The 27074-nt window shown below is 38.0% G+C and overlaps 2 protein-coding genes across 3 annotated transcripts; both read left to right on the forward strand.

The window, feature by feature from the left end:
* The first annotated feature begins 5303 nt into the window (after positions 1–5303).
* Positions 5304–9000, forward strand: LOC112180332 (L-Ala-D/L-amino acid epimerase). Of its 2 annotated transcripts, none has more exons than XM_024318862.2 (7): positions 5304–5913; positions 6729–6839; positions 7053–7269; positions 7392–7725; positions 7850–7911; positions 8047–8119; positions 8436–9000. In XM_024318862.2, coding segments are annotated over exons 1-7 (1260 nt in total). In that variant the 5' UTR covers positions 5304–5451; the 3' UTR covers positions 8437–9000. The 2 variants fall into 2 exon arrangements, with proteins under 2 accessions (XP_024174630.1, XP_024174629.1); XM_024318861.2 differs by having other exon boundaries at positions 5306–5913; positions 8448–9000.
* A 3391-nt stretch (positions 9001–12391) lies between these two features.
* Positions 12392–13049, forward strand: LOC112179296 (non-specific lipid-transfer protein 2). Its single transcript, XM_024317676.2, has one exon. It carries the CDS (start codon positions 12484–12486, stop codon positions 12772–12774), a length of 291 nt encoding a protein of 96 aa, XP_024173444.1. The 5' UTR covers positions 12392–12483; the 3' UTR covers positions 12775–13049.
* Positions 13050–27074: the final 14025 nt, after the last annotated feature.

A 27074-nucleotide genomic window follows, 5' to 3' on the forward strand; every position in this document is an offset into this window, starting at 1 on the left:
TGCAGTTTGGTGGGATAAATTGCAGAACACCCGCAAGAAACAAAGGAAGCAGGGTGTTAAAACATGGCGAAGAATGAAGCAGCTGATGATGGAGAGGTTCTTACCGGACGATTATGAACAGATTTTGTACAGATTGTATATCGAATGTGTCCAGGGAACTAGGACAGTGGCTGAATACACCGCTGAGTTCTTGCGTTACTCGGAGCGTAATGAATTAGGAGAAACTGAGGGTCAGAAGGTGGCTCGCTTTGTCAGTGGGCTGAAGCCTTCCATTCAAGAGAAAATCGGGTTGCAAACTGTTCATACTATGGCAGAAGCTTCAAACCTAGCATTGAAGGCAGAGTTGTTAGAGAAGCCTTCACGAGCTTCTTCTTTCCAAAGATATAACTACCAAAGGAGCACAGATCTAGTAAATTCTTCAACTGACAAGGGTAAAACCACACTGCAAAAAACAGAAGGTGCTTTTAGGGCTTCCAATCCTCCTTTTAAAGGTGTTGGTAGTTCTAGTGGTGCTCAAAATAGAGCCCCGAATCAGAGATTTAATAACCCTTATGCTAGACCTACGGGAGATGTCTGTTATCGATGCAACAAGCCTGGGCATAGGTCTAATGTGTGTCCAGAGAGGAGACAAACTGCTCTTATAGGTGAATATGATGAAGATGAAGAAGAAGGAGGAAGAGGTGACGATTATGATGGGGCTGAGTTCGCGGAGGAGGAGTCTCCTGAAAAGGTTAATATTGTGTTGCAGCGGGTCTTATTATGTCCCAAAGAAGATGGACAACGACGCAATATTTTTAGATCATTTTGTTCCGTCAATAACAAGGTGTGCAATTTGATTGTGGACAATGGGAGCTGCGAAAACTTTGTAGCCAAGAAACTGGTGGAATACTTGCAGTTACCTACGCAGCCTCATGAAGCACCTTATTCCCTTGGTTGGGTCAAGAAAGGTCCACAAGTTCGAGTTATTGATTCTTGCAAAGTACCGGTCTCCATTGGTAAGCATTATAAAGATGAAGTTATGTGTGATATTATTGATATGGATGCTTGTCATATTTTATTTGGACGACCTTGGCAATATGATGTGGATGTGATTTACAAAGGCAGAGATAACGTGATGATGTTTATGTGGGATAGTCATAAAATTGCTATGGCTCCCGTGAGTCAATTTGAAAAATCTGGTGGGAAGAAAGGGGAGAGTTTCCTGACCTTATCTAGTAGTGAGTTTGAGATGGAGGAGGCTTTTAGAGAAACTGAAGTTTTCTGCCCAGTAGTGATAAAGGGATTGTTGGCTACAGAAAAGGAAGATGTGTTGATCCCTAAAGAAGTGCAGAAGTTGTTGGGAGATTTTGAAGAGTTGATTTCAGATGAGTTGCCCAACGAACTACCACCTATGAGAGACATCCAACATCAGATCGATTTGGTTCCTGGAGCTAGCTTGCCAAATCTGCCACATTACCGAATGAGTCCCAAGGAGAATGAGATTTTGAGGGAGCAGATCGAAGACTTGTTGAAAAAGGGGTTCATCCGAGAGAGTATGAGTCCTTGTGCAGTTCCCGTCCTCCTTGTTCCTAAGAAGGGCAATCAATGGCGGATGTGTGTTGATAGCAGGGCCATTAATAAGATAACTGTGAAGTACAGGTTTCCTATTCCTCATTTGGAAGACATGCTTGACGAGCTAGAAGGTTCCAAAGTGTTTACCAAGATAGACCTTCGAAGTGGATATCACCAAATTCGAATCAAGCCAGGAGATGAATGGAAGACAGCTTTTAAGAGCAAGGATGGCTTGTACGAGTGGATGGTCATGCCATTCGGGTTGTCTAATGCACCCAGCACTTTTATGAGGCTTATGAACCAGGTTCTTCGCCCCTTTATGGGTTCCTTTGTAGTAGTGTATTTTGATGATATACTGATATATAGCAGGACCAAAGAAGAACATCTGGTGCATTTGAAGCAGGTTTTGGAAGCTTTACAGGAGAATAAACTGTACATCAACTTAAAAAAATGTACATTCTGCACCAACAAGTTATTATTTCTGGGATTTGTGGTTGGAGAAGAAGGCATTCAGGTTGATGAAGAGAAGGTACGAGCAATAAGAGAATGGCCAGCTCCGAAAACAGTTTCTGAAGTGCGGAGCTTTCATGGTTTAGCTACTTTCTACAGGAGATTTGTGAAGAATTTCAGTACCATTACTTCCCCTATTACTGAATGTTTGAAGAAAGGCAAATTCCAATGGGGAGAGGAACAAGAGAAGAGCTTTGCCTTAATCAAGGAGAAGCTTTGTACTGCACCAGTTCTTGCTCTTCCTAATTTTGACAAGGTATTCGAGGTAGAATGTGATGCTAGTGGCGTGGGAGTGGGTGCTGTATTGTCACAAGAGAAGAAACCAGTAGCATTCTTTAGTGAAAAGTTGAGTGAAGCTCGTCAGAAGTGGAGTACTTATGACCAAGAATTTTATGCAGTGTTCCGGGCATTGAGGCAATGGGAGCACTACTTGATTCAGAGGGAGTTCGTACTGTTCACCGATCACCAAGCCTTGAAGTACCTCAATAGCCAGAAAACTGTGAATAAAATGCATGCAAGGTGGGTGAGTTTTCTGCAGAAGTTTCCTTTTGTGATTCAACATAAATCTGGTACTCTTAACCGGGTCGCAGATGCTTTGAGTAGGAGGGCGTCCTTACTGGTCACTTTAGCTCAGGAGATTGTGGGGTTTGACCTCTTGAAGGAGTTGTATGAAAAAGATGTTGATTTCAAGGAGATTTGGGCCAAGTGCAGCAGTAACAATGCAGTTGCAGATTTTTATGAGAATGAAGGATATTTATTCAAGGGCAACAGACTTTGTATCCCTAGTTCTTCTTTGAGGGAAAAACTGATCCGAGATCTGCATGGAGGAGGATTGAGCGGGCACTTGGGCAGAGACAAGACTATTGCTAGTCTTGAGGAGCGGTATTTCTGGCCACAGTTGAAGAAGGATGCAGGAACTATTGTGAGAAAGTGCTACACCTGCCAAGTATCTAAGGGTCAGTCCCAAAATACAGGTCTTTATCTACCTTTACCTGTTCCTGATGACATTTGGCAGGACCTTGCTATGGATTTTGTGTTGGGCTTACCCCGTACCCAAAGGGGAGTGGATTCAGTGTTTGTGGTAGTTGACAGGTTCTCTAAGATGGTGCATTTCATCGCATGTAAAAAGACTTCTGATGCTTCTAATATAGCTAAACTGTTCTTCAGGGAAGTGGTTCGTTTGCATGGAGTACCCAAGTCCATTACATCTGACAGAGACACCAAGTTCCTTAGCCATTTCTGGATTACTTTGTGGAGGATGTTTGGAACATCTTTGAACCGTAGTAGCACAGCCCATCCTCAAACGGATGGCCAGACAGAGGTTATTAACAGAACTTTGGGTAACATGGTCCGGAGCGTTTGTGGAGATCGACCCAAACAGTGGGATTATGCTTTGCCCCAGGTGGAGTTTGCTTATAACAGTGCTGTGCATAGCGCCACAGGGAAGTCACCATTCTCCTTAGTTTATACTACTGTTCCTCAACATGTGGTTGATCTGGTGAAGCTTCCTAAGGTTCCTGGAGTTAGTGTTGCTGCTGATAGTATGGCTAGAGATGTACAAGCTGTTCGAGATGAAGTTAAGGCTAAGCTGGAAGCAACTAATGCTAAGAATAAAACTGCAGCTGATAAACATCGGCGAGTTAAAGTATTCCAGGAAGGTGATGACGTGATGGTGTTCCTGAGGAAGGAGAGATTCCCTATTGGTACCTATAACAAGTTGAAGCCCAGAAAATATGGTCCTTTTAAGGTGGTGAAGAAGATCAATGATAATGCTTATGTTGTTGCACTTCCAGATTCAATGGGCATTTCTAACACTTTCAATGTTGCTGATCTGCATGAGTTTCATGAAGATGAGGCTCTTTATCCTGAAAAGAACTCGGGGTCGAGTTCTTCGGAGGTGGAGGAGACTGATGTAGAACAGATAGCGGTCCAATTTCAAGAACAATTGGATCGTGCTAAGGGTGGAAACCGAAAAGTGACTAGTAGACGTGAAATGGGCCTCCGGAGTCCGATCGGGACGCACTTTAGCTTTCCGGAAAGGGAATCGCGCCAGAAAGCAAACTCGTAGCCATGCCACGACGTGTGACCTTTTTCGGGCTTTCGGGATCGTTTAGGGCCTCAAAACGGCATTTTTCTATTTTACCCGTTTTTGGTTTTCTTAGTTATTTTTGGATTGTTTTCGTTTTTATCCATGGGCCTTAGGGTTTCGTTGTTAGTCGCCCTAGGGTACTTTTCTCTTATTTATGCAGCCGCAAGCGGCTGCAGAAGGCATCCTTCATCTTTTATCAATTAAATTGAGATTATTCTCTTTTATCTCTGGTGGACTCCAGAATCTTTTGCTTAGGTTTATTGCTGGTAAACCTAGTTTATCATTCCGACTGCGTCAAAAATACCCTACAAAACAAATTTTTTAAAAAAAGATTGTGGCCAAATGTGCGAGAGAAGATAGCAAAATACAATGATATGTTCTAAAAGTTATACAAGACTCGTACTTTATCTAAATGCATACTCTTGAAACATATCGTTATATTGATTGAAACAAAGTTAGTCTAATTATACATTTGATTACTCTTTACTTTAAAGCTTAAAGTGCAACTCTTTTTGTTAACTCTCATCTGTATGAAATTGAATTCCTAATCAGTAATCACTATTCACTAATCCGTGAGTAGGCAGCCAATTCATCAAGCTTTGGCGCTTTGAGCTCTACCACTTTGTCGAGCAGGCTCATTCCATCTCTCATGGATTTGTCCCTTTTGGCAATTTAATTTACCCTGCACAAAGCAACCTTGGGGCACGTTGAAGGGACACACCTCAGAAAAAGAATGATCCATTTGGTGAACCAAAACAAAATGACCTGAGGACAGATGGACAATTCTAGTAATCCAACGTTAATTCATTTTTCAGTCATTACCATTTTCAAAGACTTGAAATTTATTCACCCAAAAAAGAAGAAAAAGACTCGTACTTTAACCCAACAAAGGCAAGAAACATGCACCTCATCGAAAAATAAAAGCGGCAAGAAACATGCACGTTTATATAATGGTCAGAAATTATTGAGAGGTCTCAATGATTGATAGGTGCCAACAAACCCGTGAAGTCCAACTCTATCTTCATCAACCTGGGTGGGTTGGACTTGAGGTTATGTATATCACCTGGTTCTGGGTAGGACCTGAAACCAATAATTTTTGTAATATAGAAAAGCAGAAACCCACCAGGAGAAGAGACACAAAGGACAAACAGTTGTCAGAATATTAACGTTTGCAATTAATAAAAAATGGTACCGATCGTATACCCCTCTTCAGCTAAAACTCTACACAATTACACATACAACAAGAAGACCAACAGAGCATTACTTCCAATCCAATCGGAGTCTTACCAAAACCCAACCAAATGACCTCAATTGGGTTCTCTCTCAACTCCCTGATCCTTTGTTCTACTGTCAGTTCAACTCAGAGCTCAAAAAGACTGAGACCCAGTTCAAGAGTCAGTCCGAGAATGGCTCTGGCCACCCCCACCACCACATTTGGGTTCAGTAATTTACTCGAGACTTTCACAGTCAACGTTCAGAGAGCAGAGAACAGGCCTCTGAATGTGCCCCTGATTGCTCCTTTTACGATTGCGACTTCGAGGCTTGAACGTGTTGAGAATGTTGCGATCAGAGTTGAGTTGAGAAATGGGTGTGTGGGGTGGGGTGAAGCTCCAATCTTGCCTCATGTGACTGCAGAGGATCAGCACACCGCTATGGTCAAGGCCAAGGAGGCTTGTGAGTTCTTGCTCAGGAATAATGGGATGACTTTGAGTTCGGTTTTGGGAGAGATTGGTGTGCTTCTCCCTGGATATGAGTTTGCTTCTGTGAGTACCAAGATCTGGTTGCTTTGTTTATATGTTGGTGTTTGATGTATGAAACTTGTGTTCTGAACTTCTGATTGATGAGTGCTTGGTTTAGTGGTATTGGGAACAAAATGGATGTTTAGTTTGGATGGCAGTTTCTATTATTGGTAAATACTAAATAGTTTAGTTGCAATTGAAATATGTGTTTGTTTGCTGAGATTAGGTAGGAAGAATAATTGAGTTGGTGTGAGTATTGAAATTGAGGACCAGTTGAGTTCAGCGTCCTATGTGAGCAACTTTAGGAATTAGTTGAGAACTATCCTTTAATGGGCTTTGTCTTGGTTTGCCTAGGTTGAGAATCTTACTGATATGAAAAATGTGCAGCAAAATATAGTTTATTTGATTCAGTTCTTGAGGTAGAAATGGCTTTTGTGGATCTCTTCTATCCACTTTTTCTTCAGAAATTTTCTTGCTTTATTAGATTGGATGATTTTGAAGGGTATGATATGATTCCTGTGATGTTATTTTTATTTTTAGAAGGATAGGCAAGCTACACTACACATTATGGTCACTTTAGTTATGCTGACATGTATAGGACCCTCTGATGCTCCTGATCCGGTGTATCCTTGTGGATCACTGCCTTTGTTGTTACAAACTTTACAAGAATATAATGAGTTCACTGAATTAACACAATCCCGTATGACTTGAATCATAAGAGAACTACTGTTGCAAATCAGCAGCACTTGATTATAACTGTTAAAGTGTTAATTGATATCTTCATTTTTATAGGATCTTAAATCATTATGAAGTCTTGAACTGTGTACTTGATATTGAAGGTTAGGGCAGGAGTCGAGATGGCTCTAATTGACGCAGTTGCTACAAGTATTGGTGTCCCTTTGTGGAGACTGTTTGGTGGAGCTTCAAATACCATAACCACTGATATAACGGTTAAGTTCTTCTTCAATTAATCTTGAGTAAAAGTAATTCATTTATTTGATTGCCCATATTCGTCTTCATTATATCACTGTTCTGTAGGAGATGTAGGGTGAAGTTGAATTGGCAGTGGTTCTTATCAATTTATAAACAGCTATGACATCCAAATAGTATGGTCTGCGGTACAAAAGACATGAGTAATTATAGACTGAATTTTATATATGCAGATTCCGATAGTTTCTGCAGCTGAAGCTGCCAAACTGGCTTCAAAGTATTGCAAAGAAGGATTTAAAACTTTAAAGCTTAAGGTGGGAAAGAATCTAAATTCAGACATAGAAGTCCTTCAAGCTATAAGAGCAGTCCACCCTGATTGCTCTTTTATCTTGGATGCTAATGAAGGATATAGCTCCAATGAAGCTATCCAAGTTCTTGAGAAATTATATGGTAAATGATACAATCAAAAACACCAGTTGCCATTTAGCATATCTGCTCTGTATAACTCAAGATAGAGAGTTGCTTTTGCAAATAACATAATAAATAAAAATTCTTCCTTTTCTTTTTACCAGAGGTGGGAGTGAGTCCAGTTCTCTTTGAACAACCAGTTCATAGAGATGATTGGGAAGGCCTTGGATATGTTACTCGTATTGCTAGAGAAAGATATGGAGTATCAGTTGCAGCTGATGAGAGTTGTCGAAGTATAGTAGATGTTAAGAAAATAGCAGAAGAAAATCTTGCTAATGTCATTAACATTAAACTTACTAAAGTTGGGGTTGTTGGGGCCCTTGAAATTATTGAGGTTGCAAGAGCGTCGGGATTGGATTTGATGATTGGTGGTATGGTTGAGACTAGACTCGCCATGGGCTTTTCTGGCCACCTTGCTGCTGGCCTTGGGTGTTTTAAGTAAGTATGACCCTTGTTTCTATGAAGAAAATTGTTTGTGTCCTACAGGTTTTTGAAATTCCTTGAAGTTTTTAGCTTTATATTTTTCAAAATCCAGGAGTAAGTATCAATATATTCCTTGCAGGTTTATTGATCTAGATACGCCCCTATTGCTGTCAGAAGATCCAGTTCTGGAGGGTTATGAAGGTATTTTGATTTCTACATAAACTTTACACTCTGTTCGAAAGAGTTTTTGTTTTTATAATGATACTTCAATGCAATTTGTCATTATTTTTTTATAATAATTGTGCTTTAAATTATGTTATTTATTCTTTCGGCTAGTTTCGGGTGCCGTTTATAAGTTCAACAACGCTAGAGGCCATGGTGGATTTCTCCACTGGGACAACCTTGCTTGGTAAGTCATAAGCTTCACATCTATTTGATTTCCAATTCTCTTGCAGTACCAGTAATACCATAAAAGTGCTAGTAAATGTTGTGGCTGACTGGTTGTTAGGGATAGTCATAATCTCAATGCTTTATGGTTAAGTGCTGCACTCCTTTATAGAACATTTCACTCCAAGTGCTTACAGCTAACTTATGCTCCTCTTCTCGTGAGACATAAGATTCCTTGGTGCCAAAAATGCATATTCATTGCATTGTCTTGGAAGTTGGAACTATTTACTTGTTATTATAAATGCAACTAAGAGATTGATGTTATTCTAACGATGCAGAGTTATCTGCAGATACGAAGATTCTGATTGTTTGGAGAACAGTTTCAACTCTCCACTGCATATAAGAATGCATTGTAATTCTTACGACATGGCCGCTAGAGCAGCAGAGCTTTTCAAATCCTATTGTTTGGTGGCGGCTATGTTTCATGTTCAATAAGACGGCAAGAGCTCCAATTTAAGAGACAGTAGAAGGACGTCTGCTGAGATTAATGTATTTTGAGGTCAGACATTTAGATTCGTAGATAATATTATATGGCATTCAGAATTGCAGCACATTTCCTCACATTGCAAGAACTGCTCGGCTCATCAGCTTAGTAATTTATGTAAGGCAAACCCTGGCTTGTATTCATTCCAATGCAAAAGAGATGCAGATACATTTGCTTTGCTGGGAATCTCGAGATCGAGGAGAATGAACTCGATGGTTGCTTGATTGATTATTGATAGTTGGAAAGTATTTCTTCAAGAATATTAATGATTGTAGGAGCACTACGTACAGAGCTTTTGACTTCAGGTACACATAGAAAGGAATAACCAGTTGAAAAATGAATGATCGAGTTTTGACTAACATTGCCTCCACCGTTTTGGCTCCCAATATATACAGCAACCCAATTAACTATATCCAATCAAACTTTGATGGAGAATGATGCCATTTGGAAATTGAATACATTTCCCTCATTTTCACATTTGGCCTTTACTGAGGAATAATTTTAAAATGAAGAAAGAGCAGAAGCTAGTCACAGTGATATGAAGATTGGATCAACTTCTATATGCAAGTACACCTTTGCAGATGAGATTGTTGTCGTTAAAAACCTCTCGGAAAAAAAAAAAAAAAAAAAAAAAAGGTCGCGGCTATGCTGCAAAAATTTCGTTGACAGTATCTGGCATTGCCGACGAGGTCATCTCACTCCTCTTGGCAGTTGGCACCCACGTTACAAGTTCATCAAAAATTGGTGTGTTACAGTCTCAGTGAGAAGTCATTGAAAGCTGGTCATATTGCCTTATATTTTGTGAATGATTGATAGACAGTGAGCTCGCTTTATTCTCTGGGGACACCCTTCTTTCTGAAAGCATGCCGCAAATGCATGCCTGAAGCTAATCAACCTCTTTTCTCAGTCACATTGCCCAATAGGTATAATGACACGAGCATGCTTCACCCAACAAAAGTTGGTACACTAATCTTTGTTCGATTCATTTCAAATCTAGGCAAGTAGATCTTTAATTAGATTCTAACCAAACCAAATCTGATCTAAATAGAGAAAATGGAGGGACATGATTTCGATTCTATATCATATTGTTGTATTCTAAAGTTTAACAAAGATGCTACCACTTCGTTGATCTTATAAAATGCTTGTTCCAGTTTTAGTTTTTATGCATGATAAATGTTTTGAAACTCTTTTCCCTCCATTGGCTTACATTTTTCTTTCTGCAAACTCTAAAGGCGCTTCTTCGTGTTTTGTGGAAGTGATGATGTTGAGCTTATCATTGTCAAGTTTGCATATAAAGGACAATCTTGACTGAAGCGGGCAATAATTAACACTACTGATTAGATGAGCATGACAATTAACTAGTGAATTTACCATGATATCAAAGACCCACACAATCATATCAAGCACTCGAAATTTGACCTTCAATGGGCCACTTAACGCAGCACAAATAGACTAATAATGATTCATGTATCACGCCAATTTCCGCAAGTTCTTCCAGTTCAACTAAGACATTTATAATTATATGATGCAGAGCGGATGGCGGCCCAATTCGAGGAACAGTTAGACCGTGCTAAAGGAGGAAAACGAAAAGTGACTAGTAGACAGGAAACGGCTGTTCGGTGTCTGATTGGGACGCACCTTACCTTTCCGGAAAGAGAATCGCGCCAGAAACAAGACTCATGGCTTTGCCATGAGCTATAGCGTTTTTCGGGCTTTCGGGATCGTTTAGGGCCTCAAAACTACATTTTTCTATTTTACCCGTTTTTGGTTTTCTTAGTTATTTTTGGGTTGTTTTCGTTTTTGTCCATGGGCCTTAGGGTTTCGTTGTTAGTCGCCCTAGGGTACTTTTCTCTTATTTATGCGGCTGCAGAACGCATCTTTCATCTTTTACCAATTAAATTGAGATTATTCTCTTTTATCTCTGGTGGACTCCAGAATCTTTTGCTTAGGTTTATAGCTGGTAAACCTAGTTATCAATTCGACTGCGTCATTATATTAGGTATATTGAAATTCCAGAGTTAAGTATTAAATATTATTTGAGGTATGTCCTACACAATGACTGAATATGATGACTTTTGACTTGAGAATTTCAATACTTTAGAGCAATGTAATACGCTCCGATAATCACTATCACTATGCATTCTATAGCATAATAAAAAAGAAATGAATTATGAGTACTGTAATGGTAAGATTACTTGAAAAGAGACAAGCGCCTATTGAGGCGAAAGAGCAAAGAAAAAACATGCTTTCACATCTTTAGTCTTTGTCATGTGTGATGACTAATTAAATTTGAGGTGTGATGTACCAAATTTATCATTTATTTATGTCAAATGAACTTCGTGAAGTATATTTTCTAAAGCTAAGAATTTGAATTTAGAAATTTATCTACTATGATGGAGAAAAATATATCACTAAATCAATAAACTAGTCACTAACTTCGAATTAGCCACTTTTGTTACGTACAATTGCAATTTAGAACCGAAATGTGATCTAGAGAGATGTAGATAGGGAAAGTTATGTATTTTGCACTACAGATAACAAGGGAAATGATGATGATTAGTGATTAAAACCATGATTACACAGAAATTCCGAGTGCAGGATCAAAACAATGATGAAAGCATGTGAGCTGCATATGATAAAAATGGCCAAAATTGCACAAATCGATATCACCGAAAGGCACGAATTGATCGATGGTTTAAAGTGCGAGCATGCGCTATACTTTTACAAATAGCAATCAAGAAAATGAATTGTTTTCTTAACTAGTGGGTATAAGCCTACTCAATGCAGGTTAGGCTTTGAAACATTGCCTCAGATTCTATATTGTTGCAAATAGGGTGAGAAGGATATTAGAGTAGGCAAGGCCTTCTTGAGAGACCACTACGAAAATATTCCAAATATGAGCTCCACTAAAGGACAATCACCATGATACGTGATGAGGGGCTCCAAAGCTGTATCAGAATTTAGGTAAGAGTGTCCAATGAAAAACTAGCCAATGAGGAAATTTATTTTTCATGTAAGATTAGAAGGGATTCAAAGTACTGACATACACTTACATTAACATAAATAGAAAGCTGGATAACATTATTTTGGTGAAAAGTTTATCAAGAACTGAAATATCTTTTAGGTGTTGGATCATATGCATTGTCAGTGCAAAAAAGAATTTTTATTGTGAATATTTTCAAACATCTCATGTAACCCTTATAAATGCACATCATTAACTAGCCATACATTGAGTGCACGCCGTGCGGTCCTAATCAATATTGAAGCCACTAATAACAGAAATTCGGAGTCCATGAATTAATACACTGTGCACCTTAACCATGATTTATTTTCCTAGTAGATATTTGTAAGTTAAGATTATCTATAACTCTATAAGATAAAACATAGCATATATTGAGTAAAAAATGGTGATTAACATGAAAATTCCAATTAACATTATTCTCAAAAATAGTATTTTAGAGTCAATTTAATTTTAAGCTTTGTTTGAGTGCTTGAACGTATGTTGGGTTAAAAAGTCATCTCAAGAACAGGTGCATTCCAATCAGCTGGTAAGAATGGCAATAGGGCTAGCTGGCCTTTGATTTCTAGTATAATCGAATTGACCAAAACCAATTCTTGGGTAGGTATTAACCTAGAAAAACAACTCTAGGGTAACTTGAAAAGTTGACCAAAAAAAATAATAATAATAATAAAAGGGTGGTGGCATGTTATTCTACTATATTTCCTCTTCTATAAATTGGGAGGGCACCCAAGGCAAACGCATCACTCAGCGCACACAACACTACCCACTTAACACTATCTCATTCTCTCTTTCTTTGAGGTTTGACATTGTAACACTGAAAATGAAGGCATCATATGTCGCAATTGCATTGTGCACTGTGGTTGTGGTGATGCTGGCCACAGCAGAGGTGTCCATGGCAGCTGTGACTTGCAGCCCAGTAGAGCTGAGCTCCTGTGCAAGTGCAATAAGCTCTAATACTCCACCATCAAATCTATGCTGCACCAAAATCAAGGAGCAGAAGCCTTGTCTCTGCCAGTACCTCAACAACCCCAACCTCAAGAAATTCGTTAACACCCCGAATGCTCGGAGAGTTGCTAGGACTTGTGGCACTCCCTTCCCCAGGTGCAGCTAGAGCCTGAGATCTATATAATTTATCTCTGTGTCATATACATGGATAATGCTTCATTAGTACCATGGATAGGGATTACAGAGAGTTTATTAATTTGCTTATATTAATATGTGCTATGCTACTTGAGTTTTAATAGCTATTAGTTCTTATATAAGGTGGTTCTTGTTGGATGTCAGCATTTTCAGTCTCCTGGTGTTGTGGTCTATCATGAGTAGTATGTATGGTTGTCATTTGTAAAGTGTTATTTCTATATAATGAAAATCCAGAGTATTGCTGAATATGGTATCTACATGATCTTTATATCTGCAAATATTGCAGCCCAATATCCACTTATTCTAATGCCAGTCATAACCTGGCCTAAATTGACATGCCCTTTTCTGGTTCTTTCCTGATCGTCAAGGGTGTCCAAATGGTCTCCAGGCGCACGAAACGAGGGACTGTGCTGCAGGCCTGCAGCCCACCCCAGTTTTTTTTTTTTTGTTTTTTTAAGAATTCCTGCTAGACAAGAAACAATGAGATCCATTTTAAAAAATTAAAAAATAAAATAAAAACAATGAGATCAAAAATTTTCAACATTGACCATTCTTTTTTCAAATGCTCACAACCAGAGAAATAAAAAATCCGAATGGAGTGTTTCCACTTAAAATGGTAGGTACACTAACACTAGGAAAGATTTCCATCCATACGTAGTAGGCAACCCAATTTCCACTAAGTTAAAAATGGTAGCTTGTCAAAGTTGCTAAACTATTCTACAAACTGTTGCAAATCTATAGTCACTCAAACTATTTCTCAAAATGACTAAATACTAGTTACTCAATGTACTTTGCTCTCTAAAATAGTTCATCCCTTCACACTCTATTATACCTATCAGTTCCTCCTTCTTTTTTTAATTTATTTTGTTTTCTCTTTTATTTTTATTTTTTCAACTTACCTTTTTTTTTTCCTTATAAAGAGGATCAAATGATTTCACTCCTACTTCCGTGGTAACTCGAACCCAGAACCTGGATTCTAGGTAGTGAGCACTCTAACCACTAAACTAACACCACTTCGTCATTTTTTCTACTTACAAATTGGGAGAACAAGGAGTAATCTCTTGAATTTAAAAAGTGACGAACTAAATTGTTTTAGGAAGCAAAGTACATGGAGTAACTAGTATTTAGTCCTTCTCCAAATCCAGAAGATTAGAAAGGGTGCAGCCACTTAGAACAGAAACTAGACACATTTTTCCTTCTTCCATAAAAATTTCACATTCCAATTAAATATGAGTAGAAAACTATAGGCCTGCAAATTTAGTGTTCTACTATGTAGATTCTACTGTAAGCTTATTCTGATATTGACGTACTTGGTTAGCCATTGTCGAAGCTACATCGCACTAAATTAAAAACTGTTTCTCAGGCATATGTGAGACATGTATGTCTAAGTTCCTGTGAATATTTACGTCCATATTCCAATTGATTTAGGAACTATAATCTTCCAAAGTCAAGGTCTCAAGTTTTCTATTGATGTCAAGGTCTTTTTTTAATTTTTTTTTAAAGATATTAGGCGATATTAGCTCTTCTAAGGCAGACATGTTCCCTACATTGTCTGAGAATAAACTTGAAGGCGAAGGGTCTGCCCCACTTTGGAAACCGACCGCTAGTCCCCCTATTCAATTTAGGACATTACTTCGCTAACCAGCCCTGGTTAGCTTGGGCTGACCAGGGCCAATAATAGATCGACACGTGTATGAAGTGGGAAATGAGGCCAAAGCAATGAAGAGCAGGAGATAATAACTCCTTATCCCGGCCGATCAAAACGACGGCGTCACTGACCTTCAACCCGACGACTCTGAGCGGCACGAAGGTCTCGAGAATGGAAGCAATGCTGGTGACGAGGTCCTTGATGATGAGGTAGACCTGGCCGGGCTTGAAATCCTTAACCAGAAAAAGGAGAGAACTTGACGAGCTAAAGCTTACCGGTGGAGTGATTGACCCAGGAGACGACATCGGAGACGAGTTGCTCGGTCTTAAGGCGCGAATCACGGCTACCCTACTCGTTATCGATGGCCAATTGAAGCGTCGACCACCGCGATAGAACTAATCGGACCCATTCTTGGAACACAGCCGCAGCTTGCCATGGGGATGTCATGGGAGATGTTGATGCAGGTGGCGATGGGGAGGGTAGCGCCCATTAACTCAAATTTTTGGTTTGTGATTTTGATTTGATGGGTTTGATTTCATTTCTCTCTGTCCCGAAAACCTGGAATTTTGGGTGGATTGGATTCGATAAAATTTTGGGTTTTGTTTTGTGAGGAGAATAGATGAACAAGTTTGTATCTTCATTAATTGGAGAATTGGGAATAAATGGACAAGTTTTGTTTTCAGAATTGAGAATTTGGTTAAATTTTGTTTTGTGATGAGAATAGATGAACAAGTTTGTATCTTTATTGGAGAATTGGAATTGGACTTTCTCTGTATCTTGATCTGGCTTTCTGATTGTGCTCTTAGAACTATTGAGTCTATGTTCGCTTCTCTGTTCTGTCTATTCAAAACCAGTGAAAGGGTTTAACTTTGCCTACTTTCAATTTCTGATCTTTGGCACAACAAACATTGTCATGATAATTGTAATTAGTGTACTTGGAGTTGTTGACTTAACTTTGTTATACCTGGAATTTTGCTTTAGGATCAGCAATTTGGGAGATGGGGACACCGCAGATGAGGTCGTAGCGGGTAGAGGAGGGGAAGGCGGTGATTCGGGTTTGAGAGATTTGGCAGAGGAGATGGGTAGGAGATGATGAGCAGAGGCGGAGGTCGATGCAACCAGGCTGAGTAATCTCCTGCTTTTCATGCTTTGGCCTCAGTCCCACTTCATACAGGTGTCAATCTATTATTGGCCGTGGTCAGCCCAAGCTAACCAGGGCTGGTTAGCGAAGTAATGTCCTTCAATTTATTAGTAATAAAGAAAAAGTACAGAGTCCAAAAGAGGTACAAAAATGGCAATGAAAGATTAGAGAAAGGGAACTTCGCCCTCATGTACAATTCTAAAAGAAAGAAACGACCACAAAATTATATAGCTAGCACCCAAAATATGCCAAATTTTCCCTTCCAGCTTCATGAAATTGATCATGTAGTTAACTTTGCGCACAACTTCCTGAAAATAAAAGCCTCTTCAAAAAGCGTGAGCAATAACAAAAAACCAACTGAATCCTTTGGGCAACCATATAAACTTCCTTCATCATGCCACTTTCAGGATTTAAATAAGCAACCAATAATCAAAATGAAAAACGATAATTTGGGAGTTCCAAAAAATCATCTTGCAAGTACCTGTGAAGCTCAGTAGGAGGCAAACATACCAATTACCAAGTAAGGGGGGTGTATTGTATTTGGATTTATGCAGACTTTTTTTAATTGACAGACTTTTTAAAAAGTTGATAGACTACTACTGATTTCTTAAAACCATTGATTTTAGCAACAGACTTTTTATTGATTCTTGAAAATCTATATACTTTATTATGAATGACTTCTATAGATTTTCTAGTAAATAAAAATAAAAAACAAAGAACACAACCAATGCAATTCAAATGCAAAGCAAGATAATAACTCGTTGCCTCTTCAATGGTCAAGTATCTTCTAGTAGAACTTGACTCAAATGAATGATTATTACTCTGTCTAGCTAATTTGTTCTCATTTCTAATCTCCCAATCAACTTAAAGATACATTAATATAGATCACTTGATGCTTTTGGTTAATTATTCTTGACAGGACCCGCCCCGGATGTCACCCTGAAATCCGAAGTGGCCCTGAGGGGCCCACCTTAGAAGAAATTCTACCAAAAATTTGGCGGAACTTCCCCTAAAATGGGCTACCCAAAACCTGTAGAAAGCATTTACACTTCTAAATCAAATCATCCTTATACTTCTGGAGCCACCCTGCTCCCCAACTCAACATCAATCTCCAATTCACAAAACACAAACCTCAACTTGAAAAACATAAATCCCATAGGTAATCAGAGCAATTCTAATAGAAAGGTAAATAAGGACAACCTAACTCAAAGGCAACCGCGGAAGCTATGCTGTTGACTATGCCTCAACTCCGTGTACGCCCGACCTCAACCAATTCGCCTGCAAACTGGGCATTTGAAATCGAAGGGCCCAGGGGAAAGTACATAAAAACGTTAGCGTGAGTGGACAAAATAAATAATTTTAAACCAAAAGGATTTTATACTTTCCCACATTTATTTCCTTAAAACTCTCGATGCATGCAACGATTTAGAAAACAAATCACGAAAAGCTCCTCACAAGAAATGGGCTAGTCACAAATAACCACAAATAAGAATTTAAATTTCGATGCTCGAGAAATAGGACCAGCCCCCACTGGTTAACGGAAAACGGACTAGCCTCGCTAGTCAAAAACAACAATAAAGGATACGAGGAAGGGAGTTCACCATACGGGAATGGAGCCTCTCAGGCTCTACCTACCCTCGACTGCCACTCACACATAGATTGTGCGAGGAGGAGAACTAATAACCTCAACTTCCATTCACACATAGATTGTGTGAGGAGGAGAATATCACCTCGACTACCACCCACGTGAGGAGGAGAAAGCTACCTCACTGCCACTCACAAACACAAAGTAAGTGAGGAGGAGACCTATTCACATGACCCGCGTATGGTGAGGAAGAAGATCGTAGAAAGCCAATAAATCTGTATAGTTTCCCCACATATCTCACGAAATAAGAATCCAAGTGTATAAAGACGTGACCCCGCACGCCAATATCATCTCAAGTTCCAATATAAGTAGGGTATAAAGAAGTATAAAGTTTTACTTCATCGAAATCTCATTATAATCTCAATTCGCTTAATATAAATATAAAATAAATAATATAAATTCCGAATCCGCATAAATCAAGGTAGTATCAGAAATCAATCAAATCCAAAATCCTTAATTAGGCATTCCTGATGCCAAAACCAAAAGTCAAAAAAAAAAAAAAAAACAATTGAGAATATCCAACTCCATTGAAACTCATCTTAAATATCTTTCCGGAGCTTAACTCGGTGATATTCCGGAAGTTTTACCTCGGAATAAGAAATTCATCAAATAATATTATAAATCAAAACCAACCTTTGAAACTCATTATTGAAAGCAAATCCATGATATAATTCGAAATCAATTTCCGAAAATTAATTCATTTCCTCAAAAAGTTAAATGAATAAACACTAGAGCATTATTTTAAGAAAATAAATGCATGCATCGCTATTTAAAACAAAAGTCCACTCACAGTACTATTCCGACGATCACGCATTTGTGTTCTGTCATCGAGCAATAGCTCGGTACGTCGTCCTGTACACAATTATATTCCGTGAATAATTATTCAACAATTTAATACGATTCCTAAAATCAAATCCTTACAATTACATCTTCCATTTCTCCTCGGACTTAGCCCAAATTATACCACTAATACCAATTCGTTAATTTAAAGGTTCCAAGGCAGAACCGAGAGACATCCGACGGTCGGATTCTCGTAATTCGATAATCGAAACCCTAACCTTCAAATATTCATAATTAATTCCAAGCTTCTCCAAAATTCACCAAACTTCACATACAAGCTCTATGATAATTATAGAATTTAACTAGCCAGAAATTTAAATTAAAAAGCTACCCTAGCCGCCGCCCACAGTGGCGGCGCCGCCGCCACCGCCACCATCTCCGATGGCCACCAAAATTTGGCAGTAGCACCTTCTCAACACACCCATTAATTCTTTCAACTGTGACCAAGTTAGAAAATGAGCGGAAGTACCTCAACAATTAAAGAGAAGTTTGAACCCGAATTGTGAATAGTAACTCGGAATTTCAAACCTTCGATTCGACCTCCACACTGCAAATCGTGGCTCAAGGCTAGGGGCAACATGATCCTTGGGAAAAACCGCTCCTTCGACGCCGGTTTGGTGGCCGGAGATGGCCGGAATCGCCGGAAATCGACGAAAATCCCAAACTGCTACAGTAAAGTTTCACGGGCCAATGTCTCATTTTCCGGCCAAACCGCCGTGAGCTACCACCACCGGTGCCAAGAGGGGGCGGAGGCGAGTCCAAAGATGTCGGCTTTATGCCACCAGGTGGCCAGAGGAGGGAGAAGGCCGGAGTTGCAGGCGAGCGAGAGAGAGAGAGCGATAGCTCGGGGAGAGAGAGAGAAAACGCGGGGAAAGGGGAGAGAGAGGAAAATTACCCAGCAACAGTAAATTTTTCAAATTTATACTTTCTACCAATGAACAGTAACTTTACTATTTCGTTTGTAACTTCCGCATACGAACTCCGATTTTTACGCACCACATATGCACGCGCTCGGTTTAACGTCCTCTACGACTTTCATGAAGGAAGTTTTCTCAAATTTTGGCCCGATCAAAAAGTCAACTTTTAGGGCCACTAAAATACCGAATTAGGGTGAAAAGTGAAAGTAATTGTCGTTTACCGTCCAAATGACTAGTAAACGGGTAAGTGACGATACGGGATGTTACAATTTTCATCAATTTTGTTTTCACCTATTAACATATATCATAAAAATATTGATCAATGTCTTGATTTATAATCAATCCTTGAACCATGATATAAATTCAAATCGATGAGAATAATTAATTAATAAGACAAAACCTAGTATTTCATAGCAACACTATTCAAGATTTTAGGGGTAGACCACAATATTTGGGTCTTAGGGTTTTATAAATCATTTTTTATTGTTCCAAGTATCACAATTGAACAAAAAAAAAAAATATCATATTCAACAACTACAAGTCTACAATGAACGTGTTGGGTATCAAAAAATATTGATATCATGAAAAATTAGAGAAAAGATAAGAAGAAACAAGAAAGAGAGATAATAGATAATCAACCTTTTTCTGCGTAGAGAGAAAACTTTGATAAATTTAAAATAATAATAATAATAATAATAATCTTTGATAGACTTTTTCAAATCTTTGATCTGGTGGCTAGAAAATTATTGGAATTTGGTATGTATAGTTAACACTACAAAGTCTGTGATTATCCTTGATTTTCTAATTCTATAAGTATGAATGAAATTTTGAATATCTCTGAACTTTTATTCATTTTTAAAAGTCTTAATTGAATACTCCTAGATTTTGGTGGAATTTATAAAGTCTTTAAAAATCCTAATTGAATACCCCAAGACTTTCATGGATTGCTGAAAAGTCTATATTGAATACACCTAAATTTTTAAATTTCATAGATTTCTTAAAAAGTTCCACTAATTCCATATACAATACACCCCCCTAAATTAGTCACTTGAAATACCTAAATTTGCCATCTTGTCCACTGCTGCACTCCTTTCTCTGAAAATACGAGTGCTACAAAATTGCACTTGTTGAATTTTCTTCAGACAATTTTACCATCTAACTCTCAGAGTCTCAAGTCCCATGGAGCAGAAAACGACTTAGAAGAAATAGACGCTATCACACTAATAGAATCACTTTCCAACCACAGAGTAAACCAACCTCTATTGATGTCAAGGTCTCAAGTCTTCTATCTTGAAATTAATATTGACATCGAAATATACAAGTCCCTTGCACTGTGGCAACCGTGTTTGACAGTTTAGTTTAGGCAATTCATAACTGGACATATGCTCTAAAGTCATTTGAACCTCTTACCATGTTCATTTATTAGACTTGTACACATGGCATTCACTTATACCGTATATATTAAAATTTGTATAATTGTATGAGAGTGCCTTTAAAATGCCAAAAGATAATTATCTATACTATTATTAAGAGAAGAGGTGTTGTTAGCCAAAACATATTTTTTTTTACCTTTATAACCCTCAAATATTAAAATATCATGCATTGCATTTTGACATCAGGGACAAAAACGTAAAAAGTAATATATATATATATATATAAAATAAAATAAAATAACTATTTCAAACTCTCCACTCTCAAAATTATAACTCCCCACTACTTTCACGCCCATCGGGTGTGTAGACATTTTCTAGTTTAATTTAAATTAAACAGTTGTAGAACTCCTTTCAAAAAAACAGTTGTAGAATTTGGCAAGAACAATTGGAAGCAGTTTCTTAGTAACTGCTTAATAATACATCGCTGCAACAATCTTATTCTGATAACACTTGAGCATGACCGGTTGCTTTTTCCTAGCACATGAATTCTCATTCAACTCGAAGACGAAGTAGAGGCAAAAGGATTAGGAGGCAGGGTCAAATGGTCGCCTTCACCTTCACTTCATAATAATAATACCCAAAAAATAAAAATAAAAATAAAAATAAGAAGAAGAAGAAGGGCAATGCTTTTCTTTTCGATTTTTGCTGGAGATAACAAGAACCTGTCTATCATAGACTAGTCAAGCAGTGAAGTCTACAATTGATGCCAATAAACTTTTAACTAGTTTGATTAAACTTCAAAATTGACTTGCATTATGGCAGTCTTGTTTGACAGACCGATAGGTGTGGATTAGTGTTTAGACAATTCATTTCATCTACTAATTGGAGATATTGAGTCATCGAACCTTGGCGCAATTCACGCTGAATTGGAGATATCCTCTCTAGTCATCTAAACTTCTTATTTAGTTAACTATGATTAGCATTTGAAGTAAATATTTGTTAGTTAAGATTATTTGTAACTATAAGATAAAACATTGCACATATTGAGGGCAGCTACACTAGTAATTTGTATTTAGCAGTTTTATATTTGAAGACTTGAGAGCATATGCACCAGCTTTTATTTCAAAAAAAAAAAACATTACATATATTGAGTGAAAATGATTTTAAAAGTGGCGATCAACATTATTCTAAAAAATAGTATGTATTTACGAGCCATATTTTTTTTAAGCTTTGTTAGTTAGTTTGAGTGCTTGAATTGGGTTAAAAAGTCACCTCAAGAACAGGTGTATTCCAATCTGATGGTACGAATGGCAATGGAGCTAGCTGGCCTTCGATTCTAGTAAAATGGATTGGACCAAAACTGATAGGATCAACTACTGTTCATTCCTGACTTCCCCTGTTTCGGTCCATTATTTTAGATTAGCTTTAGCTCATGAGCGGGACACGTTTTGGGTCTAGCTTGAATAGTTGACAGCTGGTTCAGATTATAACATTTTTGTAAAGACTATATATGTTATGATGGGAACCCTATTATGGGTATGAATGAAAAATGCTGTTTCTTTAATTTTCCTCTGTTTCTTCTTGCTTTTGGTAGACTGTATCTACCAAAAACCAAGTCTGGGGGGTAGCTATTAACCTAGAAAAAGACATCTTGGATAACTTGAAAAGTTGAAAAAGTAGAAGTAAAAACTAAAAAAAGGGTGGTTTCCTCTTCTATAAATTGGGAGGGCACCCAAGGCAAATGCATCACTCAGTACACTCACCACCCAATTAACACCATCTCATTCTCTCTTTCTTTGAGGTGTGACATTGTAGCACTGAAAATGAAGGCATCATATGTCGCAATTGCATTATGCACTGTGCTTGTGGTGATGCTGGCCACAGAAGAGGTGTCGGTGGCAGCTGTGACTTGCAACCCGACAGAGCTGAGCTCTTGTGCAAATGCAATAAGCTCTAATACTGCACCATCAAATCTATGCTGCACCAAACTCAATCAGCAGAAGCCTTGTCTCTGCCAGTACCTCAACAACCCCAACCTGAAGCAATTCGTTAACAGCCCGGGCGCTCGGAATGTTGCTAGGGCTTGTGGAGTGCCCTTTCCCAGGTGCTAGAGCCTGAGATATAATCTGTGTGTCATATACGTACATGGGTAATCATGGATAAGGATTACAGAGAGTTGGTTACTTAGCTTATATTGGTATGCGCTATATATGCTACTTAATTTGTACTTTCAAGGCACTGCTAGCTATTAGTTCTTATGGAAAATAAAGTGGTCCTTGTTGGATGTCAGCATTTTCAGATACCAAGACTATCATGAGTCGTATGTATGCTTGTAATTTGTAGTGCTGTTTCTATATAATGAAAATCAAGAGTAAAAGTTTGGATATCTGGTATCTACATTGCCCAAGCTAGTTCTGATCTTTAGATCTGTAAATATTGCAGCCCAATATTACTTATTCTAATGCTAGTCATAACCTGGCCTAAATTGAGATACCCTTTTCTATTTCTTTTTTATGGTCTCCAACACAAACAAGACTCAAGACTGACCAAGAGATGAGTACCGTCGAACTAGCCAAAATTTTCAGAGAACATCAAGTTGTACTTGCGCGCACTCCCAAAAACTAGTGTAGAACTTGACAAAACAAGAAATTATTAACTGGTAAATAGAGAGAGAGAGGGTCAGTTACTTTTCTTACCTCTCCAAATATAACATTGAATGTAATATTGGTTTTTTCTTTTTCTGGAATTTCCTTATATTATCATATAGTTTTATAATTTACCTAAAATAACTAAGTAAAAATAATATGGTCCATCATTTAATACAAAAGTAAATTGAAAACAATCTGATTTGAAATTTTCTTAAACTAAATTAATTGAATATTATAATTCCAATCTAAAACCCTTGAAATCTTTTTTTTAGCAAATTCAAAGGGATTCTAGCAACATATCAAGATCAAGAATCAACTCTCTGATTAATTTTGGTGAAGGAGATACATACTCATAAGAGAGCAATATCATGTGATTTTGATTCATTCTTATTCTCGTGGTTGAAGATAGAGATAAAAAGTAGATACCAGATTATTGTATCTCATATTCAATGGTGTTTTAGTAAAAATAAGGAGGTCTACTTAGCTTTTTAAGTATTTTAAAAAGTAAATTAGAGGTGTACTAAGTATAGGAGGTCCAAATAGCAAATTTAGAGATCCAACTAGAACCACCCTATGATTAATTGATCTTTATTTCTTCATTTCTGATGTGAGCTATATATTTTTATTTTTTTATGTAGATATTTATCTTTTTCAACGCGGTTAGATATTCTCTCACTAATGTTGCACCTAAACCCTAGGTGGGAGTACTCTTTAGCCATTCAAGGACTTTGTAGCATCTATTGAGAGAAAAATAAATTAAAAACGCTAGCGATGTTGAAACCCATGTTCATTAGCATAAACAGTAAAAAACCAAAACACAAATCACAAATACCTATTGAAGAGGAATTAACATACCTATTTAGATACCTATAATTTGAGTATCTACCTAATAATTGGGTATTATAAATAGGGTGGTGCTATTCGCACACCCATTTTCTCTATTCACACACCCCCTCTATTTTTTCATTACTTTAATACAATTTTTTTTTACCAATTACCCTAACTACCCTCTCTTGTAATTATGTTTTTTTTTTTTTTTTAATTTCGCAAGTCAATCGTGAATTAAACATCATTATATAATAAACTAATTTTTTTTTTTATTTCAGCCAAAATGATGGTCGTTAAGGCATTGATAACTGCCTTAAAGCTAATACGGTTCAGGTTTGACAGATTCAGTTTGTCCATTGGTTTAAGCGAGTTAGATACCTTAAATACCATCAATTTGGCTAAAATTTTGCAGAGATTATCTATACATTAGTACCTAAAAACTGAACGGTTGAGATGTGGATATGCGACTGAAAAGTGACCCTAAACCCTAACCTTACTCTGAAATTTCTGAGCGAGGCCTCGCTCTAGATAGGATTTGTGTGTATATATATATATATATATATCATCGTCAGGACGAAATGCAATATGTCAAAAATTCTGCAATTAGTATGGCAAAGTTTAAGGCTCAGATGAAAAATCATGATGTAATTGAGTTTGGGGATTTAGATATGTCATCATGACTGCTATACAAACTGAAGAAAGACATAAGCATATCACCTAAACTAAAAGAGATCCAAAACCTCTCACATCTGATTAGGCAACGTTGATTCAAGATACCATTTCCAGTGACATAAAACATTTTGTAGAGTGATGATATGACTAATGTCACGCCCCTGATTTTTAACACAAATAAAAATCTATATATAATCCTATAATTATACGTGCGCAATCATTCAGCTATCAATACAAAATACATGGAGACATCTTCCATTTACAACAAGTACATATTGATGCTCTGAACCCACAATTTCAAATATTGACTCGCTCCACAGAGTCACATATTACACAACTTACGAATTAAATTGTCATCACAAAATAAAACGTAAATGCTCCTTAGAGCTTACTACATAGCGGAAGTCATAACAATGGCAAAGCCAACAAAATTTGCTTCCTACCCGTTCAGCTGCCAACAAGCTACCTCAGCTTCAGCCACGATTACCCTGACCTGCAGGATTAACCCTTACACCATAGAATGGTGCATCGGGTTTCCACACAACAAAACCCGGTAAGCTTATGAAAGCTCGTATGAGTAACTCATGAACATCAATTAACAACTCACACACATCAGCTTGAGGAAACCATGCAACCATGATTCTTTCTAACCCTCCATATCCTTTCCACCGAAAGGACAACATAAGTCACCGTTGTGACAATGTTCTATTTGCTAACTTAACTATCAAGAAGCAATTCAAGTCTCATCTAGACAATAAAGGAAGAATGCACTATGAACTCTCCTTTAAACTACATACTTATGAGTCTTCAGCAACCTCGACCGTTACCCCCATAAGCTATAATGACAAACAAACTATAGCTCTACTGAAATCGTAACCACTCGTCCGACCACGAACGTGATTATCTATTTCCTGCCTTGATCACAATCTGCGACCTGTCACCATCTGTGACATGTGATTTTCAGACCCCATCTGGTCTTAAAATCAACATTAAGGTCACCATTTGAGACCTGTCACCATTTGTGACATATGATCTTCAGACCCCGTCTGGTGATAAAATCAAACATAAAGGTCACCATCTGCGACCTGTCACCATCTGTGACATATGATCTTTAGACAATGTCTGGTCTTAAAGTCAAACATTAAGTAGGTCACACCTGTTGAGTCACAAATTACTTATGCAATTGTGCCCCATAATTATGAAAAATTGATTTGTATTCCATGCTATTTTACCCTTTTTAATCAATTTTCTTTTATTTGTAGGAAACCTTGCATTGAGAATAAAATGACTATTTGAGGCTTGAAATGCGGAGATTTGAAGTTAGGGGAAGAAGACAAGGAGATTGGAAGAAAATTGCAAATCGACTTTTCCGGCAAACCTTTCTGGCGAGCCGCCACTCATGGTGGGTCTTTTCACCAGCAAAGGAGGATCATGGTGGTGAGAATCTCCCATCACTTGAAATTCAAATATCTCCCTACACCTTGTCCTTTTATCACCTTGCCAATTTGGGACCATTTGGGAGCCAATGGTGTAAGAGCATCTCTCGCACACTTGGGGACCAAAGATGGCACACCTAGCTGATCAAAAAGATGCCAAAGACCAATTATTCAGCATTCTTAACTCCATTCAATCATCTTCATCCTATCCAAGATTCATTTTCTCTCTAGAGAAGACACCGCCATTTCCACCACTAAAACCACCATCTCCACCTCTAAAACCTCCATTTCCACCACTACATCCTCCATTTCCTCCACCACTCAACACCACAACTCACCATAGAGATTCCAAATTTCACTATTCTTACAAATATCAAGAGCGTGGATCAAGGAGAATGAGGTGACTACGACCACATCATGTTCTTGGAGACCCATCTCCACCACCTCTTCCGGCGTCATCAATAGTCACCCTTTACTCCCTATCTCTTTATGTATTTGATGTTTAATAGAATGTTGAAGCTTGTGTATCTAGCTATGTGTGAGTAGTGAACTAGTTGGGGTTAGGGTTGAAAGCCCTAGCCAAACTTGCTTGGATCGATGCTTTTGTTTATACATTGATGCAAATTCATGTTGTCATTCTCACATGCTAAGTCAATAGTTGAATGCATTACTTAGACCTAATCAATTTGAGTTATGTGTTTGCCATGACATGAAGTTTTTCCTAGAGATTGATTACCTTTAGGCAAAAAGGGAGCATGAAAGCACACCATGTGTGCATGTGAGGCTAGTGAGCTAAAATCACCTAGAGATAGGATTGGTTTGTTTGCTTAGTTACCTAAACTCTAAGCTTTATGCATTTAGGGGCAAATGATTGAGACCTATCCGGTAATTGAATTTGTCTCTAGGTAGTTAGCTCTAGACTTATCCGGTTAGAGTTAATAAAATGAAAGGGGTTTAAGCCTTAGTACTCCTATCCAGATGCTAAGAGGGTAGTTGTTCAATTAGCTTTGCATCATTCATATTCAATTACTTTAATGCTTGCAAGGGAGGCAAAAGGTGAAACCCGATGCTCTAACTCCCATCCATTTGATAACAACTTGTTTAGTTTAGCGTAGTTTATATT

Source organism: Rosa chinensis, chromosome 7 (genome assembly GCF_002994745.2).
Source record: "Rosa chinensis cultivar Old Blush chromosome 7, RchiOBHm-V2, whole genome shotgun sequence".
In the NCBI taxonomy this organism is placed as follows: Eukaryota; Viridiplantae; Streptophyta; class Magnoliopsida; order Rosales; family Rosaceae; genus Rosa; species Rosa chinensis.